Raw genomic sequence first — 15207 nt, forward strand, 5'->3', positions numbered from 1 at the left:
CCATGTTCCAAAGTAAAATTCTGAAACATGTTATGTATGCTGGCTTAAATGAAAACAAAACTAAAGCTATTACTTGGTAAATTAAGGAAACTATTAAAGCGGACAATCTTATGAGCTTTTCTACACTGAAATACAAATAGGTGTATATGTGTGATTGTGAATGGGTTTAAATACTTATCCTATACTAGAGGCCCGGTGCATGAAATTTGTGCACAGGGTGTGTGTGTGTGTGTGTGTGTGTGTGTGTGTGTGTGTCCCTCAGCCCATCCTGCACCCTCTCCAACCAGGGACATCCCTCTCACAATCCAGGACTGCTGGCTCCAAACTGCTCGCCTGCCTGCCTTCCTGATTGCCCCTAACCGCTTCTGCCTGCCAGCCTGATCACCCCCTAACCATTCCCGTGCCAACCTGATCAATGCCTAACTGCTCCCCTGCTGGCCTGATTGCCCCTAACTGCCCTCCCCTGCTGGCCTGGTTGCCTCTAACTGTTCTCCCCTGCAGACCTGGTCACCCCTAATTGTTATCCCTTGCCAGCCTGTCACCCCTAACTGCCCTCCCCTGCTGGCCTTGTCCCTCCCAACTTCCCTCCTCTGCCGGCCTGGTCACCCTTAACTGCCCTCCCCCGCAGGCCTGATTGCCCACAATTTCCCTCCCTTGCAGGCCTGGTCCTTCCCAACTGCCCTCCTCTGATGGCCATCTTGTATCCACAAGGGGGCAGCCATCTTTGACCACATGGGGGTGGCCATCTTGTGTGTTGAAGTGATGGTCAATTTACATATTACCGCTTTATCATATCTACACTCATAAAAGAGAAACATGCTAATTGGTGTCACTCTGCTATGCCCGCCAGCCAATCAGATGAGTATGCAAATTAACCCAACAAAGATGGCAGTTAATTTGCATACACAGGCACGGAGCAAAGACTGAAGACAACATAGAAGGAAGCCAAGTGCTGCAGAAGGAAGTGAAGCTGCGGAGAAGCAAGCGGGACGGCGGAGGAGGGAGGGAAGCCCACCTCGGCGGGTTTTGCTCCCTTCTCTGCTTCGCTATAGCTGCAGGAAGCTCTATTCTTGCAGGAATCTTCCTGCAACGAGCCTCTAGTAGGATAATAAAGAGGTAATATTCAAATTGACCATCACACCCTCATACAAGATGGCCGCCTCCATGTGGTCACAAGATGGCTGCAGGGGAGGGCAGTTGAGGGTGACCGGGCCTGCAGGGGAGGGCAGTTGGGGGGAGACAAGGTCTGCATGGGAGGGCAGTTGGGGGGGACCAGGCCAGCAGAGGATGGCAGTTGGGAGGAACAAGGCCTGCAGGGAAGGGCAGTGGGGGGTGACCAGGCCAGCAGGGGAGGGCAGTTAGGGGTGGCTAGGCCAGCAGGGGAGCAGTTAGGCATCAATCAGGCTGGCAGGGGAGTGGTTAGGGGGTGATCAGGCTGGCAGGCAGAAGTGGTTAGGGGCCATCAGGCAGGCAGGCAGGCGAGCAGTTGGGAGCCAGCAGTACCAGACTGTGAGAGGGATGTCCCAGATTGGAGAGGATGCAGGCTAGGCTGAGGGGACCCCCCCCCCAGTGCCCAAATTTCATGCACCGGGCCTCTAGTCTATATAATAAAAGCCTAAGAGACTGTTATGGTGGAACAACCAGAATGGCTGGTCGCTATGGTGTGCACTGACCACCAGGGGCCAGACGCTCAATGCAGGAGCTGGCCCCTGGTGGTCAGTATGCTCCCACAGGGGGGGCGCCACTCAGCCAGAAGCTGGCTCATGGCTGGCGAGTGCAGCAGTAGTGGCACGGAAGCCTCTCCAGCCTCCATGGCAGTGCTAAGGAGCAGCAAGCAGACAGGTGGTAAGGAGCGAGGGATCCTGGACTGCAAGACGGACATCCCCAGATGGGTCCCAGACTGCGAGAGGGCGCAGACCAGGCTAAAACCCTCCCCCACCCAGTGCACATATTTCATGCACCAGGCCTCTAGTATATAACCTTTGAAAGTATAAATGATCCAAGATGTGATGTGTTGTCACATTGGTGAAATTAAACTGAATAAATATTTTTAAAATGTGCTATATATACATAATTCATGATATCAAGTTTATTTTCTTAGGGGAAATTTGGGATGTTATAGCACAACACCAGATTTTTATTCTATAATGACTTTCCAGCTAAATTGAGTTTATACTTAAAATTAAAATATGGCAGCAACACAGTTGTAAAAGATTTAATTGTATGGATTGAGAGTTCACCTATTTTATTCTATTTGGTCTTTCATTTTAGAAACACCAGATGATATCTGTCTGTCAATATATCAGTATGGAAGCTGGTTGATATGCCTACACGTAATGTACAAAATGTGCCTACACACTCCTGAGAATGAACTAGGGAGCAATTTTACTATTGTACAAGTAATATGTGGAGACATTCACATTATAAAAGATCAACATAAATCTGAAATATACAGAATAAAATGTCCCTCTTTACATCTTATCCAACTCTTACTTCTACTCCATTGCCCAAAGGTATGTCATGTTAATAGTTAGTATAAATACTCCTAGCCCCTTTATTATCACTTACATACATACATATATGTGTATATGTTTTCCTGTTTAATCTGCATTTGAAAATAAATTGAAGCTCTAGTCATACTGTTCTTCTTCTATACTTTTTTTTCATTAACACATTTCGTACCACTCAAGAGTTTTCTCGTGTTTCGCGCGCCATCTGTTAAGGACCGCTCACGAGTGTTCTCGTTTTTCACACCCATGGAAAAAGGAGTGAATCTAGATCAGCCGTGGGCAAACTATGGCCTACGGGCCGGATCTGGCCCATTTGAAATGAATAAAACTAAAAAAAAAAAAAAAAAAAGACCGTACCCTTTTATGTAATGATGTTTACCTTGAATTTATATTAGTTCACACAAACACTCCATCCATGCTTTTGTTCCGGCCCTCCGGTCCAGTTTAAGAACCCGTTGTGGCCCTCGAGTCAAAAAGTTTGCCCACCCCTGATCTAGATACTTACATAAATTTTGTTTGGTCCCTCTTCATAGAGGAAAATGTTTTACGCAGTACCATACGTTAAAAAAGTACTAGGAACTTTAATTGTTTGTTTTTGTAAATAAAAATGTTATAATTATTGAAAAAAAACACCTAAAGTGCATTATAATGATTTAAATAACGTGCAGTTTGCCCAAAAACGTGCGGTCCCTGGCGTATGTCTTAGAGATTTCTATGCGGTACGCAACGTGTTAAGAATATGTTTGAGATCTTAACATAACCATACATTCCTATTAAAGACTGGATAGTTTTCTATAGTATAACTAGAGGCCCGGTGCACAAAATTCATGCACTGGAGGGGGAGGCAGGTCCCTCAGCCCAGCCTGTGCCCTTGCTCCTTACTGCCTGCCTGCTTGCTGCTCCTTACCATTCGGCTCGCTGCTCCTTAGTGCTGCCGTGGAGGTGGGAGAGGCTCCGCCACTGCCACTGCACGCGCCAGCCGTGAGCCCAGCTTCTGTCCACCTGGTTGTCAGTGCACATTATAGCAACTGGTTGTTCTGGTCATTCCGCCATAACAGTAGCTTCAGCTTTTATTAAATAGAATATACTTCATTTTGTTTAACCATTTTCCTTCTAATTGACTTTCTACAATTGTTAGCTGTGATAAACCATGCTTTGTGTATAAACAGCTTTATATAATATTGATATATCCATGGGCAAGATTCTTCTTTAAATATATTTTTATTGACTTCAGAGAGAAAGGGAGAGGGAGAGAGAGATAGAAACATCAATGATGAGAGAGAATCACTGATCGGCTGCTTCCTGCACGCCCTCTAAATGCAACTTTTGGAATTTACTTCTACCACCCCTACTCCAATTTCTGTTCTCCTAGCTTCATGTGTTTACCAAAACTCCACTTCTAAGTTTCTCAGCTACTTTTACAAAATAGTAGCTGTCTATAGTAGCAACTACTTCTAAATGTCAGGTTCACTTCTTGGGTCCATATTTTCTTTAAAGCTTTGCCAGCTCCAATACTTTCAAATATTTAAGTCTTAAAAAAAAAAAGCCTTGTCCAACTTTCTTAGTTGTTTTCATGAAAGTTAGGGAGGACAAAATTATAGTGTTCCATTATGGGATATGTCTATCATTATGAGAAATGAATCTCTCAATGAATTAGACTAATTTTCAAGTTTGATACGAAGTAGAAATTTAATATTTTTCATCAAACAATGTAGCCAATTATCCCAACTGATTTTAAATGCCACTCTTCTAAATACTTGTATATGTTCTATACAAGAAATATACATAGTATTCATGAATTTAATTCTAAATTTCATATGGAAGAAAAATGAACTATTACAGGTATACTATATAATCAACCAAATATTGAAGAAGAAAAACAATGAGAAGGCACTGCCATATCAGATAACAAGACATTCTATAAAGCTATGGCAATTAAAACAGTATGGTATTCAGACAGGGATTGGTAAATAGACCAATGGGATACCTGGTCAAAGATGAGACAACCTGAGTGTTAATAAGAATAGCAATTAAAATTCATCAAAAGAAAATAATTGTGTGCCATTAGCCCAAATTCATGCCAGTTTTTTATTCCTGCTATAACTAATTATCACAAACTTAGTGGCTGAAAATAGCACAAATTTACAGTTCTAGAAGTCAGATGTTTTCCACTTAACAAGCTGACAAGGCTGCATTCCTTCTAGCGACTCTAGAGAAGAATCGGTTTCCTTGCCTTATCCATCACCTGGAAGTCACCATGATTCTTTGGCTCCTGGTCTATTCCTCGATCATGAAGGCCAGTAGTATAGCATCTTTGAATTTCTCTCCATCTCTGACTGACTCTCCTTCCTCACCTTTCCTCTTATAAGAAGCCTTGATCCTACTCGGATAATACAGAATAATTCTCCATCTTGAATCTTTTAATTTAGTCACATCTGTACTACTTTCACCCAGTAAGGTTACATATTCACAAGTTCCGGGAATTAGTATGCAGGCATCTTGATTTGGGGGTGGGTGGGAATTATTCAGTCTACCACAGTCACTTTTGGAGGATACTAAAAATCTAACCTATTATTTGAAAACTATTAAAGAAAGAAGAATCAAGCACTTATCCTGTATTTTCTATATAAACTATATCTCAGTTTAATAAAAAAAATGAAGGGTGAAAGTTTCTATTCATAAAAATGACCATTTCATAAACTAAAAAAAGAATAATTAAATAGCATATCACCACTTGAAATGATAGATGTAGCCAATTATGATCAGTGGTTCCTAACATCATAAAAAAAGAGAAGAAACCAGACATTACTTGCCTCTGTATAAAATTGTATAAAACCTCCTATAGGTTGTTTTTGCTGGACATTTGAACTAAAATATGGTCAGTCTCTAACCTTAAGAACCCATTTACTAGAAATATTGGAGACAGAGGAGCAGGATAGGGATACCACAGGAATGCAATTAGCAAAACAAGCAGTGGGAAATTCTAGAAGATGTGGATTCTTCAATAAATAAATTGTAAGGAAAGAATAAAAACAGTAGTGAACCTATACATTAAAAATGACTAATCTAATTGCAATTCAAATTTGGATGCTACTTCAAACAATAAACTAAAACACAAATATGAACCAGTTATAAGATAATTAGAGGCTTTTTGATCATTTGTTGCACATTTGATGATATTAAAGAGGTACTTTAAATTCACTATTTTAGAGTCATATTAAAATATTTAACAATTTTGGCCTTAAGTTCATAACTGTTGAAGCTAGGTAATAGATATATGAGGGTTAATATTATTTTTTCTATTTAGTATATACTCCACAATAAATTTTTTAAAAAATAATTACTTGGTAAAATGCTACAATTATAACATTTTGGTTGTAACTACCTTGAGTTTACAGGCTTATTTAGAGTGACATGATATCTTCCCATATTCTCAACTGAGAATATGTCTCTCTCTATATATATATATTTACTCAGCATTTAAGAAAAAAAATCTCTTTATTAAAACTACTTAATTTTCATTGTGTTTTTCTTCCAGATTTGTTAAGGTTCATACCTAAATATTTTATGGTTTTAATTATTATCAACGTGATCCTTTTCTAGTGGATTATTACTAAAATATAGGAAAATATTCTTTTCTTAATGTTGTGTTCCATACCATCTGCAAACAATGGCAGCTTTGTGTGTTATTTTTCAGTAACTGTTTTCTTCTACTTTTAATTTCTTCTTTTTGTTTTTGTTTTATTACATTGGCTAGAAACTAAAAAGCAATATTGGTACATAATAATAATTATCATTGTCTTGTCCCAAGTGGGTATTTTAAGGTTTTCATTAAAATATACTAGTAAGCTTCTTGGGTTGTTATATTTTATGTCTCAAGAGTGTAATTCTCTATACTGATTAACTAGGGTCTTTTAAAAATCAGAAATCAATATTTACTTTTATTAAATTCTTTACCATATCTACTGAGATGATCATTTGTTTTTCTCTTCTCTTAATTTGACAATGTAAAGTACATTAATAAATATCCCACTGTTAAACCATCCCTCCAAATCTGGAATAAATCCTATTTGTGAACATTCAATCATCTGCTCTGTTTCACTTCCTAATATTTTCTTTAAGACTTTTCCATCTATTTTCATAACTGAGATTGCCCATAACTTTGCATTATTCTTTTCCATTTCTGGTTATAATTCATTATCAATTCATAGCCTTTCTCAGGATTATAGTAACTTCAAATGAGTTGAAAACTTTCCATTTCCTTCTATCCTCCATCACAATTTGTAAAAAGGGGAATTATTTACTCTGAGAAATTTTGGTAAAACTGACCTATAAAACCTTTGAGGTATGATGCCATTTCCATGCATACATTTTTCAGTATTTTATATGGTTAACATTCTATTAAGATTTCCACATCCCTTTAAGGAAATACTGGTAATTTATAGTTCCCTTAAGATCAATTTTATACATTTTCAAATCTATCAACACAAATTATAGCTGATATTTCATTAAAAGTTTCAAAATCTTATTTTAAATTTCTAACATCTCTATTAGTTCACTTTCAAGAATATAATAAATTTCCAAACATTTCTGAAACTATTAATCAGTCTTCTACCATTTGCTCTGTTAACTCTTCCTTAGCTCTTATTTGATCTGTTTGTAGAGTTTTATGCCTGTGTATGTTTTTATTTTCCTCAACTGTTTGGTGAATTGGGGCTGTCAGCATACCTCTTTACATTAGGTTGACTCTGGCTCACTTATCTGGGGATATGTTTGCCATAACTTGCCTTAGAGAGTGTAGGAGGTGCAAAGGATGATGGTAGTTAGGTGTGCCAGTAGCTTTTATTTAGGGTATATTTGCTGTCTCTCCTGAAGGTCAGGAGCACCCCAGAGCTGCCCTCCTCTTGTATGTCAATGTCTGCACTAGTTTCTTTAGCTTTGGAGCAAATGCTATGAAGTCCCAGTGCTCTGCTCAAGCAGCAGAGGGTGAAGGGCCTGGAAGTGCAGTTGCTCGGAAAGCAGTCTCCTACTTGCTTTCATTTTTTCCATCTAAAGCTTTCTCCCATTTCTGTATCAATTGAGGATGCCTAAGAAACCCTCATTGCTGAGGCCGGTTTGGCTCAGTGGATGGAGCGTCGGCCTGCGGACTGGGGGGTCCCGGGTTCGATTCCGGTCAAGGGCATGTACCTTGGTTGCGGGCGCATCCCCAGTGGGAGATGTGCAGGAGGCAGCTGATCGATGTTTCTCCCTCATCGATGTTTCTAGCTCTCTATCTCTCTCCCTTCCTCTCTGTAAAAAATCAGTGGAATATATTTAAAAAAAAAAAAAAAAGAAACCCTCATTAACTCTGTATCATCTTCTTTGTATATATGAGGCTGTGGTTCCATCTAATCAATAATCTATAAATTTAGATGTCAAAAAATCGCTTATCCATAGCATAATGGATTTTGAAAATTTTGGTCTCTCATGGGATTTTGGATGGAAGAAGAGTTGTGTACATATGTTTACTTCACTCTTTTGATAAAATCACTCTTCCTTCTGCAATTTCTCTTTCTGCTTCTTTTGGGTACATGTTCATCTTGCTACCCATTCAATATGGCCTACTTCGGTTTTCTAATAACTTTACTCCACTTCTCTGACCACAGTGATTAACCGGGTGTGCACATGACACGAGCACAGCCAGTAATGTTAACATGTGATGAAGGATGTCTCTTTTGTCTGCAGTTGTTAAATGAGAGATGCCTATGTCATGTCTCCTGCCAGTTGGAAGACGTCTGTCTACAGAAGGGGATGAGTCCAAAACAGAGAGAATCAGAGAAGTGAAAGAACTAGGATGAGAGGTGGAGACACATGCATTCATAATACACACACTCATGTGTATGTACACACATCATAACATTGTTTGACTACTTAGATCCAGCTGACCTTTGGCTAGCTTATCCACTGTGTTTATCGGTTATTTTGAGTGGAATTTCTTTCATTCATACTCCAAAAATTATAATATATTGTCTGGCTAAGTCATTTACACTTATTAGATTTCACTTGTTTCTAGAAGCATTATGAGCATTAAATCTACAAGTTAAATGCTCCTCTTTGTCTTCTATTTGTTCCCATAGTGTATTAACATTATTGGTCCTATACTGTAATTACTTATTTATTCTTCTCTCTCCTCTCAGTAGAGTGTAAACTCCTTGAGGACAAGAATTGTTGCTTACCAGTGTTATACCCGAAACTCAGTATAAGGCCTAAACATAATAGGAACTCAATAACATATGCTATAAAATGAATAAGATGTCTAGATTATAAAAAACTCAGGTCAAGAATAATGATTTACTGAAACATGCCTCCTATGATCTAAGAATAACATGAAATTTCTTGATAAAAGTGAGTAGAAATAGCTAGAAACAATCGTTAAATTAAATAAAAAAAGAAAAATTCAATTTTCTTTAAAACCAAAGAAAAGTAGGAGCATGATTTATTTATATTCCTATTAATAATTAAAATTAATATTTATCAATATTCTTAGAGGTGATTTATGTGTTTTGGTCTCATCTTCCATCCATTAATTAAAAAAAACAAAACACTAAATTTGATCAGTTATTTAGTTTGAATGCTTGCCTGAGAGTTAAATTTAGAACATTGTCATGTGGCCCTTCTTTGGTTCCAGAGCTCTGAGGTCAGCATGAATAGTCACATTAGGGGGGCAGGTTCTTGCCTCCTCCGTAAAAGATTGTTAATGAAAAAACACACAGATATTTGCAAAGAGTTATGAGATAATTTTAAAATCCCATAAAATATTGTACTATAATAACTGCTTTGGTTAATCCTTTAAAAATCCATGAGTGATCTAATTCTTGAAGATCCACTATCTTCGTAAAGATAATTTTTATAGTTCTGGTCAACTTGCAGAAAATACAAGATAATGGCAAATAAGGAGCCAATCCCTGTCCGATTTCTCCACTTTATCTTTCCATGAGCATAAATGTCACCTAAATATATCCTTATAGCAGAGAAGAAAGGCATGATTGTACAATTAACAAAGGGAAAAGGGAGTTCTTTATGAAATTTTCCTTGATAATTCTAAATATTTGCTTAGGCTGCTGTTGAAGCCACTATCATTTTCCCAAAGTTTTGCTAAATAGATGAGATTGGATCGTATACCAAACTGATAATTATTGCAACACTGTCACACTATATGATGTAATTCTGAAATGGAAACGTTTTCAGTGAAACTTTGTCAAGTGACATTTAAGCTACCAGGATATTGCAAAGAAGAAATTTTAAGGAAACTCAAAAGCAAAAGGGTTCCTTGTTTTCCTCTAGCTCACTTTTAAAAGGACACCATCAGAACAAGTATCCAAATGGAGGGTGAGTGATGGTGACTGAAATGTTTATGAAATAAGCAATTTATAAACAGTAGAATAACAATGCTCTGGCACATTCTATCTGGTTCTTAATATCAGGAAAATTATAAAGATAACATAAATATCCCCTTATTCACTGTTTATTTGCAAATATGGCCACTCCTATCCCTTATACTTTTAGGCAATGTAGTCTCCTAAAGCAGTAGAGCATCTAAGAAACACATTTTAATGACATTTTTAGTCTCCTTAAGATGTTCCCTTACACATATTCATTTCTGGTCTTTATAAATATGTGATTATATGTAAGGCTGCTCAAAAGTGTCTCCTGGTAAACCAGTGACCATAGAGTTTCTATTTTACGCACTGCCACTGAGGCACTGAAGTAGTGTTAACTGAGAGACTACTATGTCCTTCATTATACTGCATGCTGTGGTAGAAATATAGCACATGACCCTTTTCTTCAAGGAAATTACACTCAGGTTATATTGACAATATCAATCCACAGGGAATAGTTAGAAAACCATGTAACAGTGCATTTATGTGCTAATTGGTGTGGTAAAAGTAGCCAATATTCAGCAAAAAGAGATCACTTGGAATAAAATAATAGAATGCGATTAAAGAGTTTGCCTAAACCCTTCCTTTGCAACATGATGCAATTAAGGAAGGTTTGTTTCATTGAGGAAGTAGGACTTGAATTAAGCCTTAAACGAGTACACGGAAAATAAATGTGCAATTAGAAGAGATTTAACTGAATTAATTTATCTCACTTTTCCTGATTTTATTTTTATGAAGACATACATACCCTATCCATTTGAGCTTTGTCAAAGAATTAATCCATAAATACACAAAGTATATGTGTTTAACAATGCTGTTAATGCCAAGACAGCTTATTTTCTTAATCCAAAGTCACTTTATGTGATTATTCTTTTTGTAAACTACTAGTTGGTTATATTAACACTTGAGTAATCTTGACAAGAAGTTGCTTTAAGCAGTTAAAGATCCAGATGCTGATCAGCATGCATTAAGTGATTCAGCTTAATTGGTCCCATCTAGATAAATTACTTACCTCAGCTCCTATCACAATTTCTTCCCTGGGAGAGTAGAACAGAAACTCATATAGCTTGTAGTGTTGAAATAAGCTGAAATATAAAACAAATGTGCGACTGTGAAACATTTATTTCAGGAAAAAAGGCAAATATGTAAGAATGTTTATTAAAGGAAAGTTGTTCATACTGACCAAGCTAAAGACTTTAAACACTACTATGGAGTTAACTCCTCCTTTCTTCCAAAATAAATTTATTTAATTTATAAGTACTAAGAATTTATTTTATTTATAAGTACTAAGAAATTAAAGGTTTACTTTCTGAGACATTGACAATATAACAGTACCTAAAATAAAATCAGTAAATTAACTGTGATGAGTAAATAGGTTTGGAATAAGGGAGCAATTATATTCACCTTAACATTTCCTGGCTTACAACTAATTAATGCACTGCTCCTAAATAACACCAAACTTCACATTATTTTAATTTTGTTCCAAACTGGAGTCAGTTTCCTTTGGCATAAATGGCATGGAATTCTACAACCTACTTTCATATCAATTACTACTTCTCACGTTCTAAAATCTGTTTCAAGATTAAATTAATCCCTGATAACTCTTGAAAAATGATGCAACATGAACTAAAATCCATTTAGAAGATGTCTGATTTTCTTGCAGAATATTTGATCAGACATCAAAGAGAGGAATTAATTTAAGGAAGATTATTTCTTCTATTCCTACCCTAAAGATCAAGTGGTTAGTGTATAAAAAATTATAAAGATCCAAAACACATATTTCTAGTATGTTTAAAGATCTCAGCAATGTATTATTAAAAGTTAAAATTTTACTGAAGGGCTGATTTCTAATATCCTGTTTGTGATAATATTTGAATTTTTCTAATTCTCTTCCTGCTGGTTGGGAAAATTAATAGACTCATAATACAGCAAAATGCCCAAGAACAAAAAATTGTCTTAGTGGTTTCTCTTTCACTCTGGTCTTTTGCTATTTAAGAAAATTGATTTTAATATAACTGAGAAATTAACATTTGCAAAATGTAGCTACAGAGCATGTATAATAATGGCTTCTTCTGAATGCTGTAATGGATCAAAGTTTCAATTCATTTGAAATCAATGAATAAATCCTCAGGCAGCTGGGTCTCTCTGAGTTATATTTGCAGTTGATCTCACGACTAACACAATCCATTAAAAAGTGATGGGTGTGCAGACTCACTTAGTATTTTTTGGGGGGGTGGGGGGCGAAGGACCTTATACATTTACTAGTAAATTAGTCATCAACATTCAAAAAACTAACTTAGCTTTTGACATTACTTTGATTTGTTGGCTAGAACATACATCAAGATTAGTGAAGTTTGATGATTCAATGAAACAAAATAAATTCAAATTCTCCATCCTTACATTGCTTACCTAGAGAAAGCTTTAAGGTTAAAAAGATTACATTGGCAATAACTGATTTTGAGTAGATAAAGTAAAAACTGTATTTTGTAAATAGCTTGGCTTCCTTTCAGTGAATTAGTATAAAATTTTTCTTTTCTGCCATAACCGGTTTGGCTCAAAGGATAGAGCATCCGCCTGCAGACTGAAAGGTCCCAGGTTCGATTCCGGTCAAGGGCATATACCTTGGTTGCGGGCACATCCCCAGTGGGAGGTGTGCAGGAGGCGGCTGATTGATGTTTCTCTCTCATTGATGTTTCTAACTCTCTATCTCTCTCCCTTCCTCTCTGTAAAAAATCAATAAAATATATATTAAAAAAATTTTTTTCTTTTCCAATTCAAAGTTAATTCATAAGTCTTCCTGAAATTTCATCATCTTTCAGCATTATTCTCCTCATTACATGTAGTGATTAGATTTTTCCCATGACAAAGGGAAATTCATGACATGGATGCAGTGATCAAAGATGTAAGGCTGGGGTGAGGCCATTACTAGGGTGAGACAGAGGAGAGGAGGGAGGCACTTACTCAGGGGCAGGTCAAGTTGCCTCCATTGCCCCACACTGGTCCTCACCTGGGTTGGGGTTCTCTAACTTTACCAAGAAATATTAGGTGACCTCCCATGGGAGCAAACTGTGACACCTCCACAATGAGAGTACATTTCTTCCCTCTTGTGGGAAGCCGCCTATTGTCTTCACTAGCAGAGAGGTGTGGACAAGGAATCAGGAAGGCTGGTGACCCTTGAAGCCCTGGCAAAGCAGCTTCCCCACCAGATAGTCATGTAAATCCTTACTGATAAGATAGCTTGCCTGTTACTGGAACATATACATACACATCAACACACCTCTTCCTTTAGATTTCCCACTGACTCAAGCCTTAGACTACTTTGCTAAACAGCTTGTCTTAGTCATAAATCAAAGATGAAATATCCAGAATGAAAATAGGTAAAGGCATCTGACCCAATGCCAGGAAGTTCAATTCCTTGTTGTGCACAAAGGGGCAGTGTTGATTTTCTCATACTGCATACATGCCTGTGCACATTACCTTCACCCAATTGTAGGGGATAGGTAGAATACACAATGAAAGATGTGTGCTTCCAGATATATATCCAAATTATGTCCCATATTAAAAAGCTGCAGCAGTATTTATATTTATACTAGAGGCCCAGTGCATGAATTTGTGCATGGGTGATGTCTGGCCGGCCCCTCTGCCTGGGGGCTGATCGGGCCGGGCTGGTGGGGGGGAGAGGATGAGGGAGGTTGGCTGGCTAGCCCCGCCCCCAATCAGGGTGGGGGGATAATTGGGGGCCAGGCCAGCTGAAGGCAGGGGCCGTGGAAGGTTGGCCAGCCAGTCCCGCCCCTGATCTGGCCAGGTGGAGGGGCCACCACCCCCCCATCAGGCCAGTTGGCTGGCTGCAGTATGCCTCATAGCAACCAGTCGTTCCAGTCATTCTGGTCATTCCGGCCACTTGGCTTTTATATATATAGATGGTATATAACATTTGCAAATGTGTACACTGCACAAGAAGATTCATTAGTACTTACTGTAATGTTGGGGAGGAATTTTGATGTTAGTTTTTTTAAAATCACAGACACATGACAGAATATACAATTTATACAAGCAATTTTCAACCTTTTTCATCTCATGGCCACATAAACTAATTATACTAAAATTATGTGGCACATCAAAAAAATATTTTTTGCTGATCTGACAAAAAATAGGTATAATTTTGATTCGTTTACACTGGATGGCTATTGAGTTGGTTGTTGTCATTTTTAAATTTTATAATATAAGGGAAAAGAGGTCAGTGCCCCTGAATAAATAGTGAAATATTGCATGTTTTAAAAATTCTTATGGCACGGCAAACTAGTTAAAAATCACTGATTTAGACTCTATTAACAGTATCAAATGAGATTTCAATTTTATGCCAGTTAAGTTTCATGTGCTATGGGGTCATGTTCTAAAAACTGCTCTCCCTAAATTGACGAGGGTTTTCACTGGTTGAGTAAATTTAATATCAGGTTAAATTGAAGCATGCTCATACTTTCAATAATTGAGTTAGCTTCATATTTATAAAATTTCTTTATAGTCATTAAAATGAAAAATATATGATTTAATTGCCACTAAACTTAAATTTGTGGATCTATGAGGCATTCTGAACAGGTGTTACAGAAAAATGTATTTCTCTTTATACAATTTCTGTATCAATTCCAGGTATCCTACTAACTGATATTTTATTTATGTAACATGTACATTGAAAACATATAATTTCTTTAAAATCACAATATAAAGATTTAACAGCATCAAAAACAGTTCTGATTTATTTTGTATACTTTATATGATGACTAATCTCTCAAACAGTACTTTTTTTTAAGAAGACAAGGGATTTTTGATAAGTGGTTATCCTGGTTAGGACCTAACAGTGACTAGGACTGACATCTCTGAACCATTTTCTGAAATAAAATGGTAAGAAGTATATTGATGAGAGATATGGGATGAAAGAGAAGAGCCACCATCTTCCCTCATCTAGAAGGTGTTATTATGGTGCCCGCATGGGTTTTGCTGCTGTGGTTAACGACCAGTTCCAATGACCATTACAAGCTCTTGGGCCGGGCTGGTCGGGGGAAGAGGACGCAGGAGGTTGGCTGGCTGGCCCCGCCCCCGATCAGGGTGGGGGGATAATTGGGTGCCAGGCCAGCTGGGGGCAGGGGTACATGGAAGGTTGGCCAGCCAGCCCTGTCCCTGATCTGGCCAGGGGGAGGGCCGCCACCCCCCCCCCCCCCATCAGGCCGGTTGGCTGGCTGCAGTATGCCTCATAGCAACCAGTCGTTCCGGTCATTCTGGTC

At 37.9% G+C, this 15207-nt stretch overlaps 1 protein-coding gene across 2 annotated transcripts in view; it reads right to left on the reverse strand.

The window, feature by feature from the left end:
- CABCOCO1 (ciliary associated calcium binding coiled-coil 1) overlaps positions 1-15207 on the reverse strand; it is a 117272-nt gene that overhangs the window by 70492 nt on the left and 31573 nt on the right. For both annotated transcript variants that reach the window (XM_059662614.1, XM_059662615.1), the window contains one exon: positions 10941-11013. In XM_059662614.1, the coding sequence (XP_059518597.1) occupies positions 10941-11013 (73 nt within the window). The remainder of the gene's footprint in view (positions 1-10940; positions 11014-15207) is intronic.

This window comes from Myotis daubentonii, chromosome 13 (assembly GCF_963259705.1).
Source record: "Myotis daubentonii chromosome 13, mMyoDau2.1, whole genome shotgun sequence".
Lineage (NCBI taxonomy): Eukaryota > Metazoa > Chordata > Mammalia > Chiroptera > Vespertilionidae > Myotis > Myotis daubentonii.